This window comes from Gavialis gangeticus, unplaced genomic scaffold (assembly GCF_001723915.1).
Source record: "Gavialis gangeticus isolate Ggan-Ray unplaced genomic scaffold, GavGan_comp1, whole genome shotgun sequence".
Classification (NCBI taxonomy): Eukaryota; Metazoa; Chordata; order Crocodylia; family Gavialidae; genus Gavialis; species Gavialis gangeticus.
In genome coordinates this window covers 14444879-14467965 of record NW_017729003.1, presented here as the reverse complement: position 1 = coordinate 14467965, position 23087 = coordinate 14444879, and the positions used below count along the sequence as shown (strand labels likewise).

Sequence of the window (23087 nt, the reverse complement as noted above, 5' to 3'; positions counted from 1 at the left end):
GGCCTTTCTTTTTAGCCTCAGGAGGTCTGCTAGATCCCTGGAGAGCCAGGGGGGCTGCTGTGCCCTCTTGCTGCCTTTCCTCCAAGATGGAATAGCGTTAGCTTGTGCTTTGAGGATTGGTCCCTTGAGGGGCAGCCACTCTTCCTGAATTCCCTTCCCCCTGGGGTCGTGGTCCCTTAGGGCCTGACTGACAAGCCTCCTGAGCTTGTCAAAGTCAGCTTTCCTGAAGTCAAGGACTTCCATGTTGCTGACTGACTTGCCAGCTTTATGGCAGATGGTGAAGGTGATCAGCTTGTGGTCACTGTCACCCAGCTTCCCATCGATCACTAGGTTGCCGATTAGGTCATCCCCAGTAGCCAGTACCAGGTCAAGCAGTGCTTTACTTCTCATTGGCCTGTAGACTTCTTGAGTCAGGTAGAGGTCATCCACGTATGATGGGAAGCTTTGCAACCACTAAGATTTTGCCAAGTGATCCTCCCATGAGATGTCTGGGTAACTGAAGTCACCCATGACAACCATGGTCCTGGAGCATGCAGCCTCAGCCAGTTCCCATACCTTTTAAGGAATGGAGTGAAATCCTTGCCAGTTAAAGTCAAAGAGAGTTTTACCATTGCCTTTACCCCATTCAGGATTTCATCCTAAAATTCCCTAAGCATGTGAAACTACTAAAGAAACTGATTAAAAGGGAACAAGTCATATTATTTATTTGGACTTTAAGACAATCCCTTGCAAGGCTCTTAGATAAAGTAGATAGCCATGGACTAAGAAATAAAAACTATTTGTAATTCCAAAAACAATTGGGAAAATAAATTAAAATCATAAAAAATGGTCAGTTTCCAGTACAGCATAAGATTTAACGGTGAAAACAGAATCTGGAAATGCAGTGATGCTGGTGGTGAACAGCCCTCCCATGTTTTAGCCTAATAGCTGTGTGGTTAGACCATTTGTTCCAGATTTGGGAGACCCAGGGTCTAGGTCCCTCTTATGCAGAGGGTGTTTTAACCTACATCTCCTTCTTCCCAGAAAAATGTTCAACAACCAGGCATAAGTAAGGCATTATCCAGTTCCCTCTCAAGCTCTCCTCTTGAAGTTTACTCATTGCACCTTGTATTTAATAGTCATTGGATAAAGCGGTGGGGAAGTTTCTGTCCCATTGGGAGAAAGTGCCCACTCAGACTAGAATGCAGTGCACCATCCCATTCAGAGCAGCAGCAGTCTCACTGAGTCACACACCCTCTGGCTTGTTCTTTAAACTCCTGGCCCCACATACCTACCTCTCTTGGTTACTCAGGAGCTAGCTTCAAGAGGAGGGCTAGAAAGGGTAGGGATAATACCTACCTTGAGGCATGGTGTTTAGTGTACATGCTGTAAAGGAGGAGGTGCAGGTTCAAACCCCTTCGGAGTGAGCAGGGCCTAGAATCTAAGTCTCCCATGTCCTAGGTGAGTGACCTAACCACTAGGCTGCTGGACTAAAACATAGGAGGGTTGTCTTCCTCGTTCTCAGCCCTCCCATTTGACATGGGTTTTTTCCTGGCCACAATATGAGAACTTATGGCTATATCTGAGCTAATGTTCAGCACTGCATACCTGCCCAGCCAGTCCTCCTGAGCATACTGTATAGCCAAGTGGATGCTTTCACATCAACTTTGTACCCAGAATAGAATTTAAAGCTCTATATATCTGCTGAAACCAGCACTTAAATGGCAGTTACCAGCCATGTAAATGCATAAATGAGATATAATCTAGCCCAGTGTTTCTAACCTTGTTTGTTTGTTGTGAGCTTTACTGCCATCAATTGATCTGATGTTTAATTAATATCAATTACCTCTTCTTTTAGTGCACAATTTTGTATCAGTTCCACTCGGTTTCTGTTTGTGCATCTGCCATTGTATAATTTTTTATAACCAGTACCCAATTCTTTAGCACTACCTTCCTTCCACTTGGTGTCCTGAACATATACAGCTTATGCTCTCTGTGTTTCTAGAGCATCTGCCAGTTCTCATCCTCTTCTTGTTAGACTTGTAGCAGTCCAGCTGCCCATTCTCGGTACTTGATCCCCTTTGCATTGGCCTTGACTTTGACTTGTTTCTTTAGCCACAAACATGAACTTTTCAGTACCGTTTACCTATTTTTCACAGCAGCCAAGAGTTCCTGTTGTGCATTGCCCCAAAGGAACACTTAAGCCTCGTTTTCTTCCCCACAATCCAAGGTTCATTCAGAAAGTGGAAGCAAGTGTTATAGCTGGATGCTTTTCTTGATGTCAGCCAGTTACTGGCAGCGAGCCCAGCTCTTGATCTCCCAAAACCCACTTATACAGCAGTGAGATTCTGTTGGCATTGCTTGCATCAACTGTTTATTTTCAAGGTTCTTGTTAAACTTGTACACATTTATGCAAGGTGGATAGTAGGCTAGATGGACCATTGGTCTGACTCAGTATGTCTCTTATGTTCTAATGTTCGTATGTTCTTAATGCTGGAGGGGATAACCTCAGCTGTAAGCCTTGACTGCTGTCAGCATAGCCTCAGCAAGGAATCCTACACTTCTAGCTCACCTCCCATGGTGAGGTGGAAGTTGGGTTTAGCTGGGAGGTTCCAAGTAAACTTTACTGGTAAATCTGCAAGGCCAGCCTTGGACTGCAGATCATAACATTTTTGTTTTAATGCTATCTCACTTCACTTAAATGTACAATTGACATGTGAAGTAACCATACTTATACTGTATTGATTTGAATATATGATGAGACAAGGTTTTTCCCCCAAAGTTTCTCCTCTTACATTGGCATGTAAGGAAACCTCATTAAATACATTGGCTATCACTAAACTGCTGCCAAAAGCAGCATATGCTCAGTAAGAGAAACCAACTCTGAAGTTGATTAAATGCAGCTAATATTGAGCATGGCTATAAAAACATGGCCCATATTGGGCAAAAATACTGATGGGAAACTTTTTAAATTAAACTTAACATTTAAAAAAGCAAAAACAAAACCTGTTATACATATTTACAAATACCAAATGTTATATTATCCAACAAAGCCTCATAACATATTAACTCCTCCTCATCTCTTAACAGTTCACAATAACAACATTATCTCATCCCACAACTATCCCTTTTCCTACCCTTCCCTCTGTCACCCCACTATCTCAGGCACTCAAGTGAATACCTATTTCCATTTATGTTTCCTCCACATTTCCTCCCTCTTACTCTCATCTTTCTCCTCCTCATCCCTTTGCATGTAATATTTGAGCTCAAACAGGGCTATATATAAACATTCCTTTGTAGTAAAATCCATTCCCTTCATGATCAGCAAGTTCCTCATTTTCCACACAGATCACCCATGCCCATATGTTCCCTTCTTCCCATCCTTTCTTAACCAACCCATACATCACTGTCTCAGAATTTATCTTATAATTCACTTCTAACATTTGTATAAATCTCTGTATCACTGGTAGGTGTTATAGGGCTTTGGCCCCTTCTTGACTGGTGCCTTGTGTCAAGTATCTCTGCTACTTGCAGACCTGTAGGACACCACCTGCCGGCTGACTCGAGTGAAACGGTTTCTAATTGGAGCTCTACACGCCCACGTTTCTCCTGCCATGACTTGGTGTTAAAGAAGTTGGTTCAGTACCTGGGTGTGTAGTCCCATTAGTTGTCCCACCGTCGTCCCGCGAAAGTCCTATGTTCCTGAGGGCACTGCCACCCCTACACCCTCACCCATTCCACCTAGGATCTGATCAGCCAGTTAGTCTTTCAGTGTGACCTCCATTCCAAGCAAAAACAGGAAAACAAGAAAGCAAAACCAGGCACTCCTGGCCTGGGTTATTGTTCTGGCCGCTTTTAGCCAACAGTAAACAAAATTGACTTTCATGAGGTCAGTCCCTCTTTTCTGCCCCTTTCCTTTCTTTGCTGTTTCTCTCTGAGCCTCTTGTTGAGTTTGTCACAATTCCCCTTATCACATTAGGTCCATCGGTGAAACCATTTTGGCTTGTGCCACTTTTAGGGACTTTACGGTACCACAACTCTATAGTGCCCCTCTATTAGGGACTTTACAGTACAAAACTCTGCCGGGCTCTGACAGCTCCGGCATGGTAACAAACAGGTATAAGCCCCGCCGGGTCAGCAGTCCTTGCTCTAAGTTCCCCCTGTGGGGCTTACCCTCTGCAAGAGTCTCCTTCCAGCTCTCCACATCATTCTCAAAGTTCCCTGCAGCCTGTGTCAGCTCGTTCCTCCTCCTCCTTCCGGTTCTACGCTCTCCCTCCTTGCCTGTTCCAGGCTCTTCTTTATACCAGTGTTGGAGCTCCCAGCCCCGCCCTTCCAGAAACACCTGGGTAAGGGAGATTTCTGCTGGGCTCTTTAGGGCTGTGGACCTGGGGTTGCTGAACCTTTGTTTAGCCCTTGTGCTTTGGAGCCCTGTGACTCTTTCTCTTTCTCACACCTTGCTCCCCAGTGATGTCAGGTTAAGATTCGGATTTGGCTTCGTTGCTGCTTCTACTCGTCTGCCACACCTTAGATGTTTTATTTTTCTTGGGAGACTGTTCCCGATAGGCAGTCTGTGGAGTCTCACACCTGGGTTTCTTCATGGGGCTCCAACCTCCCCTTTACCCCATCCTTACCACATCCACACCTCTCCGCAGGTCCTTCTCTCAGATGATCCTGTCTCATCTGCCCACCTCCAAGGGTCAGTGACCTTCTGACTATCAGTCTTCCGAAGGCCATCCTTTGTCTGTGGACCATGGCCTCGGCAACTAAACATACCCCAGTCTTGGGTTAACCATAAACTTAGGAATACTATGAACAGAAGAGGTCACCATCTGCTGATGGGTCCCTGGGATCTTGTCTCTCGGGCCCATTATCCCGCTTTGGGCTTCTTCACTCCCTTCTGCCTAATAGTTGTTTGGGAAGTGCAGCAGCTCTTTGCCGGACCTCTGCCAGCTCTCTCAGGGGGACCTTCTTAGGGTCCCTGCCCCTTCCCACCTCAGCCCTGTCTGACCTGAGGCTGGGCTGTCTGGGTCCCACCAGCCAGTGCTGCCCATCTCTTTCTTCCCACATTCCACGGCTTCCCCAGCTCGTTTCTCTGGAGAGGCTCCTGGTTGAGCTGGAGTCTCTCCCTCACTGCGCTCCATGGCACACAGCGACCCTCTACCTGCTGAGCTGCCTGAGAGTGCCAATGGCCCCTCTGTGCTGCCCTCTGCTGCATTGCCTGGGTCTCTCTTTGCAGCCCTGTCTGCACGTGCTGGCGTCCCAATGGACCGCTTCTTCCCAGCATCCATCTGCTCCTAGGGCTTGGTTTCCCCAGGTCTCCTGCCAGTGTCGGTGCTCGACTCTCTCCTTCCACTCCTGGGGCTTGGATTCCCTGGGTCTTCTGCCAACATCTCCCCACTGGTGCTCGGCTCTCTCCCTCCATGTGCTCCAGCGGAGTCTTCAGCTGTCTTCTGAGCAGTCCACACCTCTCTTTGGCAATGCTCCCTTCCCCTGCTGAGTTTCAGGCTCAGGCAGCTCCGAAACTACCACACCTGTTCTCCTTGTCTCAGCATCTCTCCCCAGCTGTCACTTCTTGCTGCACCTGAAGTGAGTATCAGAGCGTGTCTTAGTGGGGATGGAGCATGTTGAGGGGACTTTCTTCTCCCCTTTCATACTCTGTGCTTTCCTTCAAACCTCCCGTGCAAAGTTGCATTCCCAAAATATGTATACCACTGATTCTTCCCCACTGCACCTCTCCCATGGGCATTTTGTTGTTCTTCCCAAACCCCACCTATATTGAACCTCTGTTACTGTTAAAACCCTTCTTACCATTCTCCACATCAGGTCTGCATGTTCCTCTTTTAAGTCTTCCTCTGTTACCCCTTCTTCACACTTGCCTTGCTTGTTGCTCCAACAAATTGCCCACCTCAGTTACTTTGTCTTCCTTCTGATTTCCTTCAAAATCCTTCCATTTTCTTTCAAACCTTGTATCCCTATCCCTTCCAAACCTCATACTTTAATAACATTTTCTGCTCTCCCATAATACATCGACAGTTTTCAAGCCCTCTGCCCCTTCCACCCTGTCCCATATAGGCCCATCCTGTTGGCTATAAAGACCAACTCACGAGATCATAATAAATTCTCGTTTATTGGACAGAGTACAAAGTTAACAAAATCACAAGTCATAAATGCAAACCTTCGTATTATCGGCAGGCACTGTCTCTTTAAATGTGTGTGCGTGCGTGCGTGCGTGCGCACGCGCGTGCACACACACACTCTCTCTCTCTCTCTCCCCCGCACCCCCCCCCCAGGAGTCTGTTGTCAATGCCCCAGTCAAGGTTTCCTCCAAGGCACTGTTGTCTCTAGAAGGGGGTTGCCGGCTGGTCCATCTGGCTGAACAGGTAGGGTGCTGATTGGGTTGAACAGGATACCACTGAGGGTCACACTTCACTGCCTTTTATCCCTTTCTGGCAGATTTGTGTGATCTCTCAGCATCATCTTGGCTGCCCAATCCAGAGGTCGCTCTCCCACATGGGTCTTGAGTAGTGCATGACAGCTGTCAGTCATAGGGGTCTCCACCTGCTGGTATGTGCAGTCTCAGGAGTCAGTTTGTGATTTTGATTAATTTAACATTGGTATTGTTAAGGGTTGCAGAAGCAGTCCCTTGGGTCTCCAGCATTGATTAGCTTTAACTGGATACCTTGTTGCACATACAATGGAGTTCCAGGCAATGACATTGATACTTTTCTGCAGACAGTCTGCTGTAAGAGGTGTTAATTGCCACTTGTTAACTTGTAACTGCAGCTGGCTCTGCCTATTACTTAATCACTTCTTCAGATTTGCTCCCATTCATTCATGAAACCAGCCCCAATTCAGCAATGTAATTCCAGTGATTATTATTCCAGTGTATTCTTATAATCTAGTAATACAAGGCATGACTTTACTTTAAAGAAAAATACCTTTGTTAAAAGTTAAAAGATATAAAATACAGAATGTCAGATGAGACAGATGAAATATAAAAATGCAACATGAGGTAGTGAGGATCAAAGGCCACTGGGGACAGTAAGTGTGTTAGGTTAGATGCAGTAGACTGATTTAGCATAAACTTTAGACAGATATGGGAAGTTTTCTTTGGGAAATAAGATTAAATTAAAGGGGAATGTGTTCACGGGGATATATATAGTCATGTTTTCAATGCACCTTGGCTTTTCTTGCCTCTTACAGGCTTTGCTTTGAAGTGGATATTTTAGTTCTTTTGTTTCCTTTAGTGACATTTAGCTCAATTGATATGTAGATGTAGTTTGTAGGTTTCTCCTACAGAAAGCCACTTCAGCTTTCTGGCTTGCTCGGAGCCTTGCCACACCCATGCAATGAGTGTGCTAGGTCTCTGCCAATACTTAGAAGGAAAAAGAAATGCACAAAATTAGGGAGGGAGGTGAAGGCAAGAATGGGCTGCTTGTTACAATCCTTTGCAGTCATTTCCCCACCCCAGATCTGCAAAAAATTTCCCACTTCCTTCTGATGCTTCCCTTGTCACCATTCTAACATTTCAACTTCCTCTTCACTCTCCTAGCTGAGCTGAACCTTTCTTTTAGGTCTCTATAAAGCAGCTAGTGTTCGCTTCGGATTCGGCTGCTTCAGGGGGCAGTGATTCGATCTGGTGATTCAAATCACTGTCTCAAATCAATTTGGCCAAATCTGATTTGGAGATTCAGTTGCTGCCAAATCTGATGAATCTCCCAATCACACAGGCTCCGCCCGCCCCAGCTCCTGGCTCTTTGAAAAAAAAAAAGGCCCATCCTCACTGGGTCCTGCCAGGCAGGGGGCGATCCCCACTGCCCTCCACTGCCCCACATGACATGGGGGGGCATTCTGCCATGACCCCCCGCAACCCCTGCCCACTCCCTCAGCTCCCCCCATGGCTGCCCCACCTGCCCGCCCCAGCTCTGGCCCTTTAAAAAAAAAATAAAACAAAAAAAGCCCTGACTCACCGGCTCCTGCCTGGCAGGGGGGCGATCCCTGCTGCCCCGCGCTGCATAGGGTAGTCTGCCACAAGCCCCCCCGAAACTCCGAGGCTGCTGAAATAGCCGGTGAGTGCAGGTTTTTGTTTTTGTTATTTTTCTCAAAGGGCCAGGAGCCTGGGGTAGGTGGGGCAGCCACGGGGGGGGATGGAGGAGCAGGCAGGGGGCTTGTGGCAGAGCCCCCCATGCGTCATGGGGTAGTGGGGGGTATTGGGGATCGCCCCCTGCCTGGCAGCACCTGGTGAGCCCAGGTTTTTTTTAAAGGGTGGGGAGCTGGGGTGAGCAAGGCAGCTCTGGGGGGGTGGGGACTGGGGAAGCGGATGGCCACCAAATTGGGCCGAATCTCCAGCAGATTGAATCAGCACCTGAAGCTTTGCACAGTCCTACTTTCTTTTCCATTTTCAATTATTCGTGTTTCTTCACCAGCCTTAAATATCTGGCAAACATCACCAAACAGAGCCTCAAACATTTCACCCAGAATTCCTCTGTGACCCCTTGTCTAAGCCTGTTACATATGATTAGCATGCCTCCACCCTCCATGAGGTAGAGCTGGACCAGGTTTCCCTGTGTCTCATCTGTGTATAAGTTTTTGGAGGATCCTAGGGCTCTTGACAAAAACACTTGGTTTCAGTCATGAGTGGGGGCTAATAAGCACATGGCTCCTATGTGAAGGGTATCTGGAGTACAAACACATACTGAGTAGGCCTGTGCAAAGCTGCTAGTATTCGCTTCTGATTCAGATTTGGCTGATTCGGGGGACAGCGATTTGATTCAGTGATTCAAATCACTGTCTTGAAACTATTCAGCCAAATCAGATTTGGAGATTCAGGCCTGCCCCCTACTTAGCAGCCCAGAGTCCAGGTCCAGCTCCCTGTGACAGCGAGCGGGGATTGCCCAAATCTCTGAATCTTTCCAGAACTCTCTGAAGCTCTCCAAATCTTGTCTGAATCAATTTGGAGAGCTTTGAATCAATTTGAACCTTTTTATTAGTCTCCTGATTTGGTTTGGATTCGGAGATTCAGCTTCCGAATCAAGCCAAATCTCCTCCGAATCAAATCAGCACCCAAAGCTTCACACTGCTCTAATACTGAGCAGTACTGATCTATGGGGTCACCATGGCTTGAAATGCTGTTGATTCTGCTGGGGCCCAGCCCACTGAACTATATAGTAAATCATGAGCCTTTTGGCTTTGGACCAATATCGTGCATAATGGGTGTGTTTACACACACACTGAATACAGCTGAATAAATTCTGATGCAGTCTGTGCCAAACTTTATTGCTCCCAGGCACCATGTCTGCACATGCATCTGGACTGCACCACATTGAGCCAGGGTGGAGCAGCCCTGGCTGGCAGGGAACGCTAGGAGTCAGCTTGCTAGCCCAGGGCTGCTCTGACCTGGGTCAATGTGCTGCAGAGGAGCTGGATGGGGTACAAGAGTGCTTCAGTGCGTGGCTAGCCAGCAGGCAGTCCCTCCACTGAAGCACCCTCATGCCACAGCCAGCCCCATCAGCATCTACATGTATGTTGCAGTGGAGTAAATAACTCCACTGTAAAATAGTACATGTGTCTGGTAATGCTATTCTATGACAGAGTTAATTAGTGTACTCGGTCCTAATAGCATGACACATGTAGATGGTAGTGTTTTACTGCGGAGCTAATTAGTCAGTTCCACAGGAAGCATCTTGTATAGCTGTACCCAGTTTGTGCTATATACAAGTAGGTACAAAAGTGCTGCTTAAAAGTGTGTTTATGGAGTACCTGTGGTAAAATTTGCAGCAGTTTCAAATAAAGGTAAAATGCATCAATTCTGGATTAACTAATTCTATGTGTACCCATGGTAATTTGCCTCTGCAAATTATTACAGGCATGATTATTTTGAAGTCACTGTTTTCAAATTTGCTTCTCACTTGTATGTGCTCAGGAAGAGCAAGGTCTGACAGGAGCAGGGAAAGGGGCTGCAAGGGGAAAAAGTTAGCGGGGACAGAGGGCAAGGAGGCAACCTGACACACCCACCCCATTTATTTTCGCTTCTGTAGAAGTGGGAGGGGGACAAATTCAAGGCAAACCTCCCATAATTAGATCCTGTACCTGGAAAATTATAACAAATGTATAAATTTTCCATATATAGAATCTAATTATTTCAGGGGGTTGTCTTATATTCAGGATTGTTCTATATTTGAGTAAATACAGTAATTCCTACCATTCACTTCAGGGTTACATCATTTTCTAGCTTTTAACTTTAGATTATACATCAGAAATTAACTGCTTTCCCAAATTCTTTTCTAAGATCTAACATAATTTATGGGCTTTCTCTCTGAACCAGGTGAGTTCAGAAATACATGAGGTCTTCAGGGGGGACCTGTACTTTAAAGTCTAAAATTTACATTGCATGGATTGTTGCAGGCTCAGATGCATAAATTACCATTTTCTGGAGTTTTATCTTTTAATTTAAATATTTTATCATTTCTGCAAGCTACTACAACAATAATTGAGCATTTTTACATCTGAATCAATTAAATATACAGTAAGTGTAATAAATTGCCTTCTGTTAATGAAAAAAATACCCTGGAGAACATACATCTATTGACTACAAATTAGTGTTTTAAAGGCCCTGTTAAATAAATGAATATTTCTGCATCTGTCCAGAATTGTTGATACAAAGGAACCATTTTGTGTTAATGCACTTTCAGTGTGGTGTATCTTTTGCTTGTTCTATTTTTGATCTTGGGGTTCATGTCCTCTCTGTGATCTTGCTGATTAAAGGATTGTTTTTTCTCAGTGCACTTCTGTGTCTCATCTCTCAATGCTGAAATTTTTCATACAAGTTTACTGGTGAGCAAACAAATCTCCCGAAATAACATAAAGTATGAAAAAGTAGTTAAACTCACACAAGTACATTTAATGCTGCCTCCATAATTTTTTTTACAGAACACCCGAAAACAATGACAGGTCCTTAGGACCAAAAAATGCATATTCTTGTTGCAATGATGACTGAAAAATGGATTGATCAGAGCCACCTCACAATATTGTGGTGTGTTTTGGAACATGTACAGTATTCATGCATAACTGCTGTTAGGTTCTGGCTCAGTGGAGGCCTTTGTGGAATAGTGATAACTAAATAGGACTCTATGCCCTGTACAGTCTACAGATAATTTACATCTCCTTATGTGAGCTTCTTTAGGTTTTTTAATAACTTCTCTGCCAGTTTTGATAGATCCTGAAATAATATGTGCACATAACTATACAAAAACAGGGCTGTGTAGTCCTGGTAATGTACTTGCATTCTATGCTGAATGACTCACTGTGGAGGGTGAAAGGACAGTTTAGCCCATAATCAGTCAGACCTTGGACTTTGTTTATTCTATATATGTCACCAAAAAGCAATTATTCTTGGTCTCTACTAGACTGAAACAAGTGAACCACCAACTTGGAGATGAAAAGTTCTACATCTAAGCTTCTTAGCTGCCAGGCCAAACTGAGTAATATGCTGGCTAACTCCAACAGCTTACAGTGGGCCCAACATGGATTGTCTGGAGAAAGGAGGACTTCCTGGGGACCACCACTCTTATGTGTACACTCAGTAATTTCCATCTCTTCAGTGTTTTTAATTAACTTGTATGCTGCTTAGTAATGCCATATTTTCTTGCATAAAACATACTGTCAAATAAGACACACACCATATTATGGGAAGAGAAAATAAAGAAAAAACTATTTTTTGCAGTCATGGCTGAATTCTGGCTGCACAGAGCAAGGACAGAGTCTACTCTTTAGTATCACTCCCACTCCCCTTTCTTCTCAGCCAAAAGCTAGAGGTTTAACCCTGTCACAGGTAAGCTGCTCAGTCGAAAGCTGCTGCCAATTCAGCAATGGCTGTAAACCTCTAGCTTTTGGCTGAGCAACAGATTCTGCCTCTCTTTCACACAGCCAGAGAGAGCCAGAGCACAGCAGCAGTCATTCCAGCAACTCCCTGCCTCCATTTCAGCCTGGAAATCAGGTTCCTTGCTTAAAACATTCATCCCCATTTCAGATGACTCATTTTGTGGGGTTAAGTTGCGTATGGTACATAGTAAACATGGTGGTTTTTCTTCTGGTCATAAACATCTGTCTTTTGTTTTAGTCTTACTTTCAAAAGAGGTTGTAGCACCCTGTAGAAAAGAGATCAGATTTTCTTTTCTTGTTAGAGGTCTTAGGTTTCTTCCCAGATTGTTTGGCTGAGTTGACTTTTAGGACAGCCTTTCTCAAGGGCTTTAGAACGATCTTCACTGGTCAGGCACAACCTTCTAGATCAGTATTAAAAATCATGTCACCTACGCAGGCTGCCATATAAATCCATGTGGCTGTAGACTCCAGTATGCCAGGCTGAAATGTGGCTGCAGTTGCATGAAGGTTCAGATAGTGCCATGAGTTTGTAAATGCCCCAAGTAATAGAGATAGCCATTTACTCCCATAAAGCTGGCATCACCAGGATCTGCCAGTATTTCTTTGCAGCGTCTAAGGATATTACAAATTCAGGCCATCCCATTCAGTGTATAAGTTCATCCACCATGGGTCTTGGGGTAGGCCTCAAATCTAGATAAAGTATTCAGTTTACAGAAATCCATACAGAACCTTAGTGTGGAAGAATCATAAGAACTGCTGTTTACTGGGTCAGTATCCTATGTCACACAGTGGCAGAGAGTGGATACTGAAAGAGAGAGTGAGCAGGGTATGACTAGGGTTTTTCCTCCGTTCCTCTCTGACTCTGCAGCCTCCAGGAATTATAAGGTCTAGGAAGTTCTAATTCAGAGTCCGTACTCCTAATTCCCATACTCAATAGCTACTGATGCCCCTTTCCTCTAAGAATTTGTCCAATCCCTTTTTTAATCTGGTTAAACTGTTAGCTTCCACAACATAGTGTGGCATTGAGTTCCACACTTTAATTAAACACTGTCTGATAAAGAACTGCCTTTTGTTTGTTTTAAACTTACTGTCTACTTACTAGTTTCATTTTGTGACCCTTAGTTCTTATACTGAGGGATGGAAAATAATACTTTTATCTTTACTTTCTCTGTACCATGTAGTATTTTGCAAGCCCTTATCATGTCCCCCCTCAAGCATCTCTTCTCTAAACCAAATAGGTAGGAACCTACCAGATGCATGATTTCACAGATTTATTGGAAATTGTGTAATTGGCAGTCTCCCATGAAATAGACAGTTCCCCGTGAAAAAGTGTGGGGAACTGGCTATGTTCAAAGAGCTGGCAAAAAGCTGTTTCCTAGAAGGGCAGGGGGAGGGGGAAGGGAGCAAAGAGGAAAAAAATAGATAGACTGCCCATCTCCTGAAGTGGGGAGAGAGAGAAGTGGGAAAAGTTCCCATCTCTGTCTCCAGAAGGGGAGGTGGGGAGCAGGGAAAAGCCCACAAAAATTCCCCTTCTCCTGAAGGGGAGGTGGGGGGCGGGATGATAGCTGAAGTGGAGCAAATCAGAGGCTGAGCCCCTGATGTATTGGTTTTCCTCTTTAATAAAATTTACGGTTGGTATTTTTTTAAGTAATTGTCTCCATTGCTTTGTTTTAGCCAGGTAGCTAGCTTTACACTTCTTCAATTGGGTACAGAAACTGTTTAACTGTCACACTTAAACTGTTTGTTTACTCAGTAATTATCACCCCCAGCCCCTTGAAGAGGGTGCTAATCATTGGATTAGCCAGGCAGCTCCAGCTAGGGCTTTTCAACCAATGCCTGGGAGGGGTGGGACTTGTGGTGCCCCTCAGCCAATCAGAGGCAGGGAGGCACTTTGCTCCACTTTCAAAATGGCAGCCCTGGCCATGATAAAGCTGTGAAATCCAGGGCCCCAGGTGTGTTATATCCATGTAATTGGCCACCAGGCCCCATGAAATTGGTAGGTCCCTACAAATACACCTAGCCTCCTTAATCTCTCCTCATATGCAAGCCCCTCCATACCACTAATAATTCTTGTTGCCCTTCTCTGTACTGTCTCTAGTTCTGCATCTTTTTTGGGAAGTGGGGACCAAAACTGGGCACAGTATTCAAGGTATAGACGCATAATAAGATTTATAAAGGGGTATTATGATACTTCTGTTTGGTTTACAATTCCCTCCTTAATAATTACTAACTTTCTGTTTGCCTTTTTGACAGCTGCTGACACTGAGCAGATGTTTTTAACAAATTTCACAATGACTGTGCTAATGCAGAGCCCACCTTAGTGTAGGTATAGTATGGGTTATTTTTGCCCATGTGCATCACTTTACACTTGCCTACATTAAATTTCATGTCATTTAGTTGCCCATTCACTCAATAGTTCAAGATTCTTCTGTAGCTGCCCAGAGTCCTCCTTGGTCTGTATCACTTTGAATAACTCTCAGTTTGAATAATTAATACTACAGAGCACAGAGCTATGCCACTGACTGCGTGATGCCAGTGACTATTTGATTCCACTGTTAAACCAGGTTCATCTTTTCTAGCTCTTCTTTTGCAAGGCCTTGCAACATTTTTATCATTATCTGCTTGTTCTCTCAGTCTTCCCAGGCAGTGTTTCTATGATGGAATGTGAAATAAGTCAGATAACAGGTGATCACTGTTTTCTGCTCAGTTGATACCCCATTTGCATGGGTACATCTGATGTCTCAGTGGCTGTACAGGGTCCAAATTCATAGGGGTAAGACCCCTGAGAACAGTATTTCTAGTCTTGAAGAATCTCTTGGAGATTCTGGTGGGCCACATTCCAGAATGGTTTAAATCTTTCTCTTAGTTGTCACCATCTTAATTGTTTTATTGTCTTATTCCTTCCATCCAAAGTCCAGTATACCCTTTGGGTATCAACCCATACAACAGCCGGAACAGTGAGAAACCAGTAAATGATTGGGAGACCTGTCTTGCAATAAATGGGGGGTAAAGGGGAGGAAGTCATAGGATCATAGAAAATTAGGATTGGAAGAGACCTCAAGTGATCATCTAGTACAACCCCCTGCTCAAAGCAGGACCATCTCCAACTAGGAATCATTGTTTCTTTAAGGGGCATGGGCTCTAGGGGAGCTTGTCAGTACAGACCCAAGTGCTACTAGCTCATAGTCCAGGCAGGATTCACAGAAACTCCTGACATTTTTATATGGATGCTAGCTTCCCTAAAATGTGGCAACAGTTTGGGTAAGGTGACACTGGTCCAAGCACTTTAGTTTCACTTTCATGTTGTTTATAACCACCAAAAGATGTCATCTGGAGTCTGTTCTAACTTCAGCTTTGAATGCTTGACTGTGGTGCTTGGGACCACTGTATCTGCTTCCTTAACACGGTGAGGTTCTCCCTTCTTCTTAGCCCTTTGAGTTATGTTTTAGCCCTTCTCTCATGCAAGAAATAATCTCATACAGGTCCCTTTTCTTCAGCTTATGGCCAATGAGTATGATGTCTCAATTACTCAGATCATATCACTGTCTGTAGTAACTACTCTATCAAGACACCTTTGCTCCCCCTTAGTGCCAAGGGTACTGATACTGGGCAACTTGGGCCCACCATGATCCATTGCACCCTGACTCAGAGACCTGTGTAGCTATGAGGATTGGCCAAATTGGTCTCACTGAAGTCTCAATACCCAGTTCCTTGGACCACTTCCTACCTACTACCTAAAGTCCTTTGCTTTTTTACCCCTTTCAGTTTACTTCATCCTTGGCAATATACCTCTGTCATCTCTGTTCTTTGGTATAGCCCTTTGCCCTGGAACTCTTCCTTTACTGGGAGTTGTTCAAGCTTGATTTGGGTGCCTGGAAGTTCCTGTTTCATTGGATTCCCAGCCTGAACTAACTCTTTGTCTCTCAGTCTTTATAGCCTTAGGTCTGGCACAGTCAAAAGTAAGAATAGGTAAGTCCTTAAATAGATCTCTGTTCATGCTTCACATAGGTCCTTGTTGCCCCTGGATTCTAATTTTCCTGTTCATACTTGGGGCTTACTAGCTCCATCACATTCAACCATCATAACATCTACAAATGTGTGCATATTTTATGTATTCTTAAATGTGTATAATCTCAGTGGCTGTACTTTTATATGAAATAAAAGTATCAAATTCTGTTTAACATTCAATCAAACATATTTTTACTTAGCTCCTGTTGAAGCAATTGTGCACGTTGCTGGGTAATTAAGAATATCTACTGATAACCAAAAGCAGCGCAAAATTCTCCCCAGCAATTGTGAGAAACAAGTTTTTCTTGATGATTATCATTTATTGGACCAGCTGTATAGTTGGGAAAGATGTTGGACAAGCTTTTGGGCATAAGGTCTGGGAAAGAAGCAACTACAGCCTAAGCTAAATATCCAGCAACTGGTGTTATAATTGTGGTTCTTCTTCCTGAGCTTAAATATATTTGTTTCTGTCTTCGTTTTACAGTAGTTTCCCTGCTTTATTATTTAAATCCTACTTTAATGACTAGCATATTTTGCCATTTTTAAGTTTCTAAATAAGTGCATCATTTGCTTAATGACTATCACATTATTTTATTTTTATTTCTTTGAAGAGGTCTTCAAAAGAAAAGAGTTTATATGATTTTTAATAAATTGAAATGTTAATCTAGATAAATAATTTCCATAATGTAGATACCCTAAGTATTCATTGGATTATGTGTTAACGTACTTCTGCATTCCTGGTATATGTAGACATGTAAGAATTTATTGCTATCCATTACCATGTAAACAGAAAGCCATTGTCTATGCAAGAGAAAAGTGCTCCTATGTTTTGGTATTCATTCAGTTAGTTAAGCATTCCTCATATGTATGGATCAGAGAAGGACAATTTCTGAGACCTATAACAATTCTCTGTGGGGCTACCATCTTGCCAGCAAGACAAAAATAAAGCAATTCCTAGGAATGATCCAAAGTTTATCAAAGCCAATATGAGTCTTTTACTTCAATATACTTCCGGTTTAACTCAGTCATGTCCCACTTAACTGGACTCACAGGCTAGATGAGTGGGGCAGGGCTGGTCTGCAGGCCAAAGGCCAAGTGTAGACTGCAGAGCTGCATCACCTGGTCCACGGGGCTGGAATTTGGCAGCAGCAGTGTTAACTGCTGTGGGCTCCCAGAGCTGTGGCAGCCTCTGCTCTTCTGTCTGCCAGATTTCTGGCCCTGTAGGCAGCCATACAAGCCAGATGATACTGCTCCACAGGCCATATCTTGGTTACTTCAGGTTCCACTGATAGAAGAAAAACCCATTGAGGAGACTCCATGAGAGATCACAATATATGAGGGGCCAAGATAAGCTATAATTAGAAAACTGATGTAAATTGAGCCAAATACGTCTCAAATTATTTGAAATTACATAGAATTTGGCAGCTAAAATTAAGACAGAGCCAGCTCAGTTGCTGCTGCTCTTTAAAAATCAGATTTACCTGCAGATATACACATTTAACTTGGTGAGCAATAATCTTAAATCATGTATTTTGTAATTCAAGAAGGTTTTGCTTTTGACCTGATCTGGACAGCATCTGAAATAAACATTTCTTAGATCATAGTTTGGGACAAGTAGTAAATGGTGGTAGATCTATGTTTAAGTGTTTATTTGATAAAACAGTATTTAACAGAAGGACAGATGATCTTCAGGCAAGTTTTTTCTGTTCTACACATCAGTAATGAATGGTCTGCAGTTAACTGATTAAGGCCGTCATTCAGGAAGATAAACAGGTTTATCCTAAGAGTCATAAATTGTATTCCAAATGACATGGTAATATAAGAATGATGTTGTAGCTGTGATGGTCCAGAAATTATGCAAGAGGCAAGGATTTCTTAGGGTGATAAGTTTTTCTGCAGTTGGTACAGTAAAAGATATCCCCCTGAGAAATGCTCACCCCTCACATTCCAGATGACATATATTTATTAGTTTGAAAAATGCAAATGTTATCTGTATCTTCTAAACTATAGAATAGTTCTGAAACATTACCACGATAGATGTATTTTAATAATTCAATACAAAAATACTTATTTTGGTATGCATTTTTTTTAGGGAACAAAACTGGTGCTTTGCAACCTGGAATAAAAATGGGGAGTTCAGATCACCTTTATGCCATGAAAAATGCTTCAAACACTACTATATTGAAACAATATACTGCTTCTTCCCCTTTTAAGGTGGATAGTTTACATCCTTATTCAGCATTAACACACAAGCCTAGTATAACAACAGTGGCTAATATTCAACCAGATTTTTCAGTTCCCTACGGGTATTTTGAATGCAGTAGTAAGCAACCTCATGTGACACCTTATATTAATTGTAAGAACTTTGATGTATCAGTCAAAGATTATACTGGAATTCTGCTTAATGATAAAATGAATGGTGTGCCGCCAATTCTTCCAGAAGTCACTGTTTCAGACCACGTAACCCATAAAGACCCCCTTCACAGCGTACTTGAACAGCAGCCGGACAACAAGCAAAACTGTCTGCCTCAGTTAGAAAACTCTCCCCCTTCAGAGTTGATCAGCTCTTGCAATTTGTCAGTAAACTCTCCAGCAAAGGACATAATAAAAAAGGAAGCTAACTGTTCTCATGAATGTCCAAAGGAAAAAGGTGGATCTGATCAAGAACAGATATGTGATTTTGAAGCTATTGATGAAAAGCGAAATAATGGGCTAAGAGAACCAACAGATTCTGAAGAAAAAACTGAGGAACTGTGGTCAGACAGTGAGCACAATTTTTTGGATGATGACATTGGTGGTGTTGCTGTGGCACCTTCTCATGGTTCTATTTTAATTGAATGTGCAAGACGTGAACTCCACGCCACTACACCAATTAAAAAACCAAACCGCAATCATCCCACACGGATCTCCTTAGTTTTCTATCAGCATAAAAATTTAAATGAGCCAAAACATGGATTAGCTATGTGGGAAGCAAAGATGGCTGAGAGGGCAAAAGAGAAGGAAAAAGAAGCAGAAAAATTAGGGACTGAAAATGCTGAACTAAATTCTAACAGCAGGAAAACAAAGCAAACCAGTGAAACTAGAGAGATTTTCTATGAAGAAAATGAGTTAAACCAAATTCCATCACGCAGAGCATTAACAGTAACTAAAGATAATATAATAACAGTGTCTTCTTATGCCCTCACTCGAGTTGCAGGGCCTTATAATCATTGGGCATAGGTTTAGTAGCAAATGCCTTGCCTTGGTGCAGTGTTATACAGTATTTCTTTAAGGTGCTGTTAAAGAACAAGTCTTATGTAGTTTACTATTTGTTCATCTCAACCATTTTAAGGCTGAGGTAAAAATGGGGATTTTTCTTAAACTGTGACTTTAACATTTGGTGGTGCTTGAGCACATTTTAAGCAAAAAAAGTTGTATAGTTTTAATACATTCTAAAATGATTTGGGTTAGGTTATTAACCTCGATTGACTCATTCAATTTATTACCTTTAGGAATTTATATTTTGGTGCTTTAAATCAAGTCTGTTTACTACAAAAGAAATCATTTGTAGGGATTTTAACAGGTTCACATTTTATGATATAAAATCAAGTTATACACTGATAGCTCTACACAGCTCTTGGTGCTTGACCACATCAAACAGTTAACATAATAAGCTGAATTATTACTTCATGGTGCCATTGCTCTAACAACTTCCAATCACTGCTATAAAATCCAAATGACAAATATTTTAAAAGAACCAATGGAAGAATGTTGTCTGCATAGATTTATCATTACATAAATATGAAGGTATCCATAGTGATGGCTGGAAGTTGTTTGTAAGCTGTAAATATATATTTAAAAGCACTTTCTATTTTTAAAATTAACTTGAAATAGTATAGTATAAGAATCATATTGTCTAAGGTTTGTGCATACTCTACAGAAGAAATCATTTTATTCTTGCTGTGTAGAGTTCCATAGTATTACAATTGCAATATATATGCTAATAGCATATGTGATTGTTTTTAGGCTTGCCCTTTTTCACTGAAAATTTTATGTCACATAAACACATAAGAGTAATAAAATGCAGAAGCATTTAATTATTTACACATATGAAATTAAGAAACATCTTGTCAATATGTGTGTTGCTATTGGGAATTATGTAATGAATGTTATTTGTTGTTTTTTGAAGACAGATTTTATTATGATTTATTTGAGCAATAAGCGCATACGTCTCATTCATCTGGAGCATTGCAAGTTTTATGATCCAACCAAATGTTCCTAATGCCTCAGGGGTAGGATTGTTTTGGGATAAAAAAAAATACCCCCTAGAGTTGCCTTATTCTGTTCTGAAAAAAAAATACATGTGGGGAAAAAGAAGTCAGCATTGGAAAATTAAAACAATATTCTAATATCAAATGTTTAACAACAAATTTTAGTTGGTAATACCCTTCCAGAATGTTCACCAGCCACTAGGAATGCTTCCTCATTTCAAATATATTTTTAAAGAATGTCTTGTTTTATTTTGAACACTGATCCATACATTTTATATGGAATTGTATTAAATACAAACATTTGAATTCATGTTCTCCATTTGAGTTGGAAAAGTGACATATGACAAACAAATACAGTTATATTTTGCTAAACAAGAGGAAAAGCAGACACTCCATTCATTAAGTACTGTAGCATCTGACCCTTCTCTTTCCAGTTCTCCTTTTCTCATTTCTTTTTGCAGTTTATTATTCAACTTATTTATTATTCATCTTATTACCAAACAAAAAACTTAGCTAAGTGAGGACCTCAACCTGCAGCTGTTATTTATGAAAGCAGTTCTTACTTTAGCAGTCACACTGCAGTCAGTGAAACTACTCAAGTAAGGACTACTCTTGGGAATAAGCGTTGTGGGTTTAGGTCTTGGCAGTGAAGCTCCACATTTATCATGCTTGTGAATTCTCACAGAATATATAACCACACAGGTTATGTAACTGAGATTAAGTTTTTCCAATGAAAATGTATACCAGTAATATACTTGATATTATAATGTATTGGTGCTGTAATAAAATTAATCTGAAATGTCTAGATCCATTTTATCTAAAACCTAGACAAGGTGCTTTTTTCTCAAAAAGTTCTACCATAATTGTTATATTTACAGTTTTGGTGCAAAACATATGTGAATTTTATTTTTTTTATAGACAGTGCCAACTAAGGTCCTGATCTAGTGAGCAGTTATACATGGGAGTAGTTTAGTGAGTTCAGTTTGACTGCTCTTTGATGTACATTTATACACCTGCAGCGTCTGCTGGATTAAGGCCTAAAGTTGTAATCACTGTGTAATGACCTTGGGTGCAACCCTGCAGTCCTCATGCAAACTGCTTATTGAAATTAAGAATTTTGGTGGCACACGGACAGCAGAATTGGACCCATTCTTTGTATCTTACCTATTTTAATTTAAACTTGTAAAAACCCCATATGCTGCAAATTTTAGTTCAAAGCTTGTTATTTGTTCAAATAGAGGATATGAAGGGATTGTAAATAAAACAAAGTCAATATTATGCCGTCATTTTGTATCAGCAGTTTTCTGCTTCTTGAATATGTAAAATACAGTATACGTTAAATCATTATGGTATTTTTGTGTGCCTTAGATATCCATTTTAAAACTTGTATATTTTTGGTGAGCCTAAGATATAATAAAATTACAGCTGTACATACAGTAAGTAGTACTGTAAGCTGCTGTAGCTGCTCCAATAATATATTTGTTATACAAGTACCCTTGTCTAGCATAATGGTAAATTATGTACTGGAAAGATTTTTTTGTTAATTGTATCATTGATAGCTTCACCATTATTTCACAATGCCATATGCATATATAGTGCATAATGAAAAAATCCTGTAAGAATCAGCAACTCTCTAGCGCAATGATTCTCAAACAGGGTGCCACAGCACCTTTCAAGGGTGCAACAGTGTACCACACAATATTGGCACTGTTAGATATACAAACATGATACATAAAACATTCACGGCGATTTCAAATGGAAATCCCTAATGTTAAAACTATTCTGACCTGTTGGGGGCTTTCTAAATTTTTACAAAAGAATAATTGCTCTATTATCTTTCTACAGTCAAAGAATGAGTGAAAACTAAGAGTTGGCATTTTCTGAGGGGTACCTTGCATGTAGTAAAGGGTGCCTTGAGTCTAACATTGAAAACCACTGCTCTAGTGAATACCAACCTTTCTACTTAAATTTAGCTAGGAAAGCTTTAGGGCAATTATTCAGCCTTGCAACAAGTTCAAGAAATTAACATAGATGAATGTCCACTTAAACCCTTCTCGAGAAATGCCTTACTTAAAGGTTTGTAAATGACTAGAAAGTTCAAGTGATAAAAGTATTCCTTTAGAAAAACAAAAGGGTCAGTCAGAGAACCAGGAAACAGGAGAGGTGCATATAAGAGGACATCTTTAAGCAAGGTCGTTCTTTACAAGTATTTTCTCATCTGACTACATCAGTAAACCCCCAGCAACTCCAATAAGGAAATACAACCTAATAGGTTTCATGCAGCAATTGAGAAGAGAATACATCTTAAAATATTCCAATTATTACTTGGTAGCTGCTAAAATCCTCAGTACTGCTTTATTACAGTTATTGAAATGGTAAAAATGCCCAGTCCAAAGAGTTAAATATTACCCCCATTGCTATTTTCTTGACAATTTATAAAAAATATCCTAATTATAGTTACATAATCACATCTGATAGGCAGATTAGCTGCCACCTTTTTTATTTTCTGATGTGGCACTTAGCAGAGTGCAATCTGAAAAGCAAATATTTTCTAGTAACATATTGTGCTACAAAAATACACCTATTTACTGTTTTTACAGCTGTGTGCTATTTATTATAACATTTCAGAATATTTATGAATCTTGCACACACACCTCTGTGTTGTTTTGAGTAAGATTATCACTTATAACAATATTATCCTCTAAAATATATAAATTGTGGAATACAATTATTTCTCTTCCACCCCACACAACTGCTCTGTGATTTTCCTCTTATCCTCAGCAAGGTTCTTCCATGTTGGCCAGGTCAAGAACCAGATCCAAGGACAAGATAACTAAGAATCTAAGAACCAAATGGTTTTCTGGATCCCATGTGGGTATCAATAGAAGTGGTGTTCATAGAGAAAGGGTAGTATAGATCTCCAAATGTTTAACTTTGCAAATTTCTGACAGGCTGTATTTTTACTTTTAT

The 23087-nt window shown here is 41.5% G+C and overlaps 1 protein-coding gene and 1 long non-coding RNA gene across 2 annotated transcripts in view; one reads left to right on the top strand and one right to left on the bottom strand.

Annotated features, from left to right (window-relative positions):
• TET1 (tet methylcytosine dioxygenase 1) overlaps positions 1-21403 on the top strand; it is a gene marked incomplete at its 5' end in the record, with an annotated part of 208272 nt that extends 186869 nt beyond the window's left edge. The window contains one exon of the mRNA XM_019507736.1: positions 17960-21403. Within this exon, the coding sequence (XP_019363281.1) occupies positions 17960-19086 (1127 nt within the window). The remainder of the gene's footprint in view (positions 1-17959) is intronic.
• On the bottom strand, positions 2975-4520 carry LOC109291000. The gene is made up of 2 exons (XR_002095729.1): positions 4433-4520; positions 2975-3484 (listed from the first exon to the last, which is right to left on the bottom strand). It is a non-coding gene; the product is annotated as an uncharacterized LOC109291000 (long non-coding RNA).
• Positions 21404-23087: the final 1684 nt, after the last annotated feature.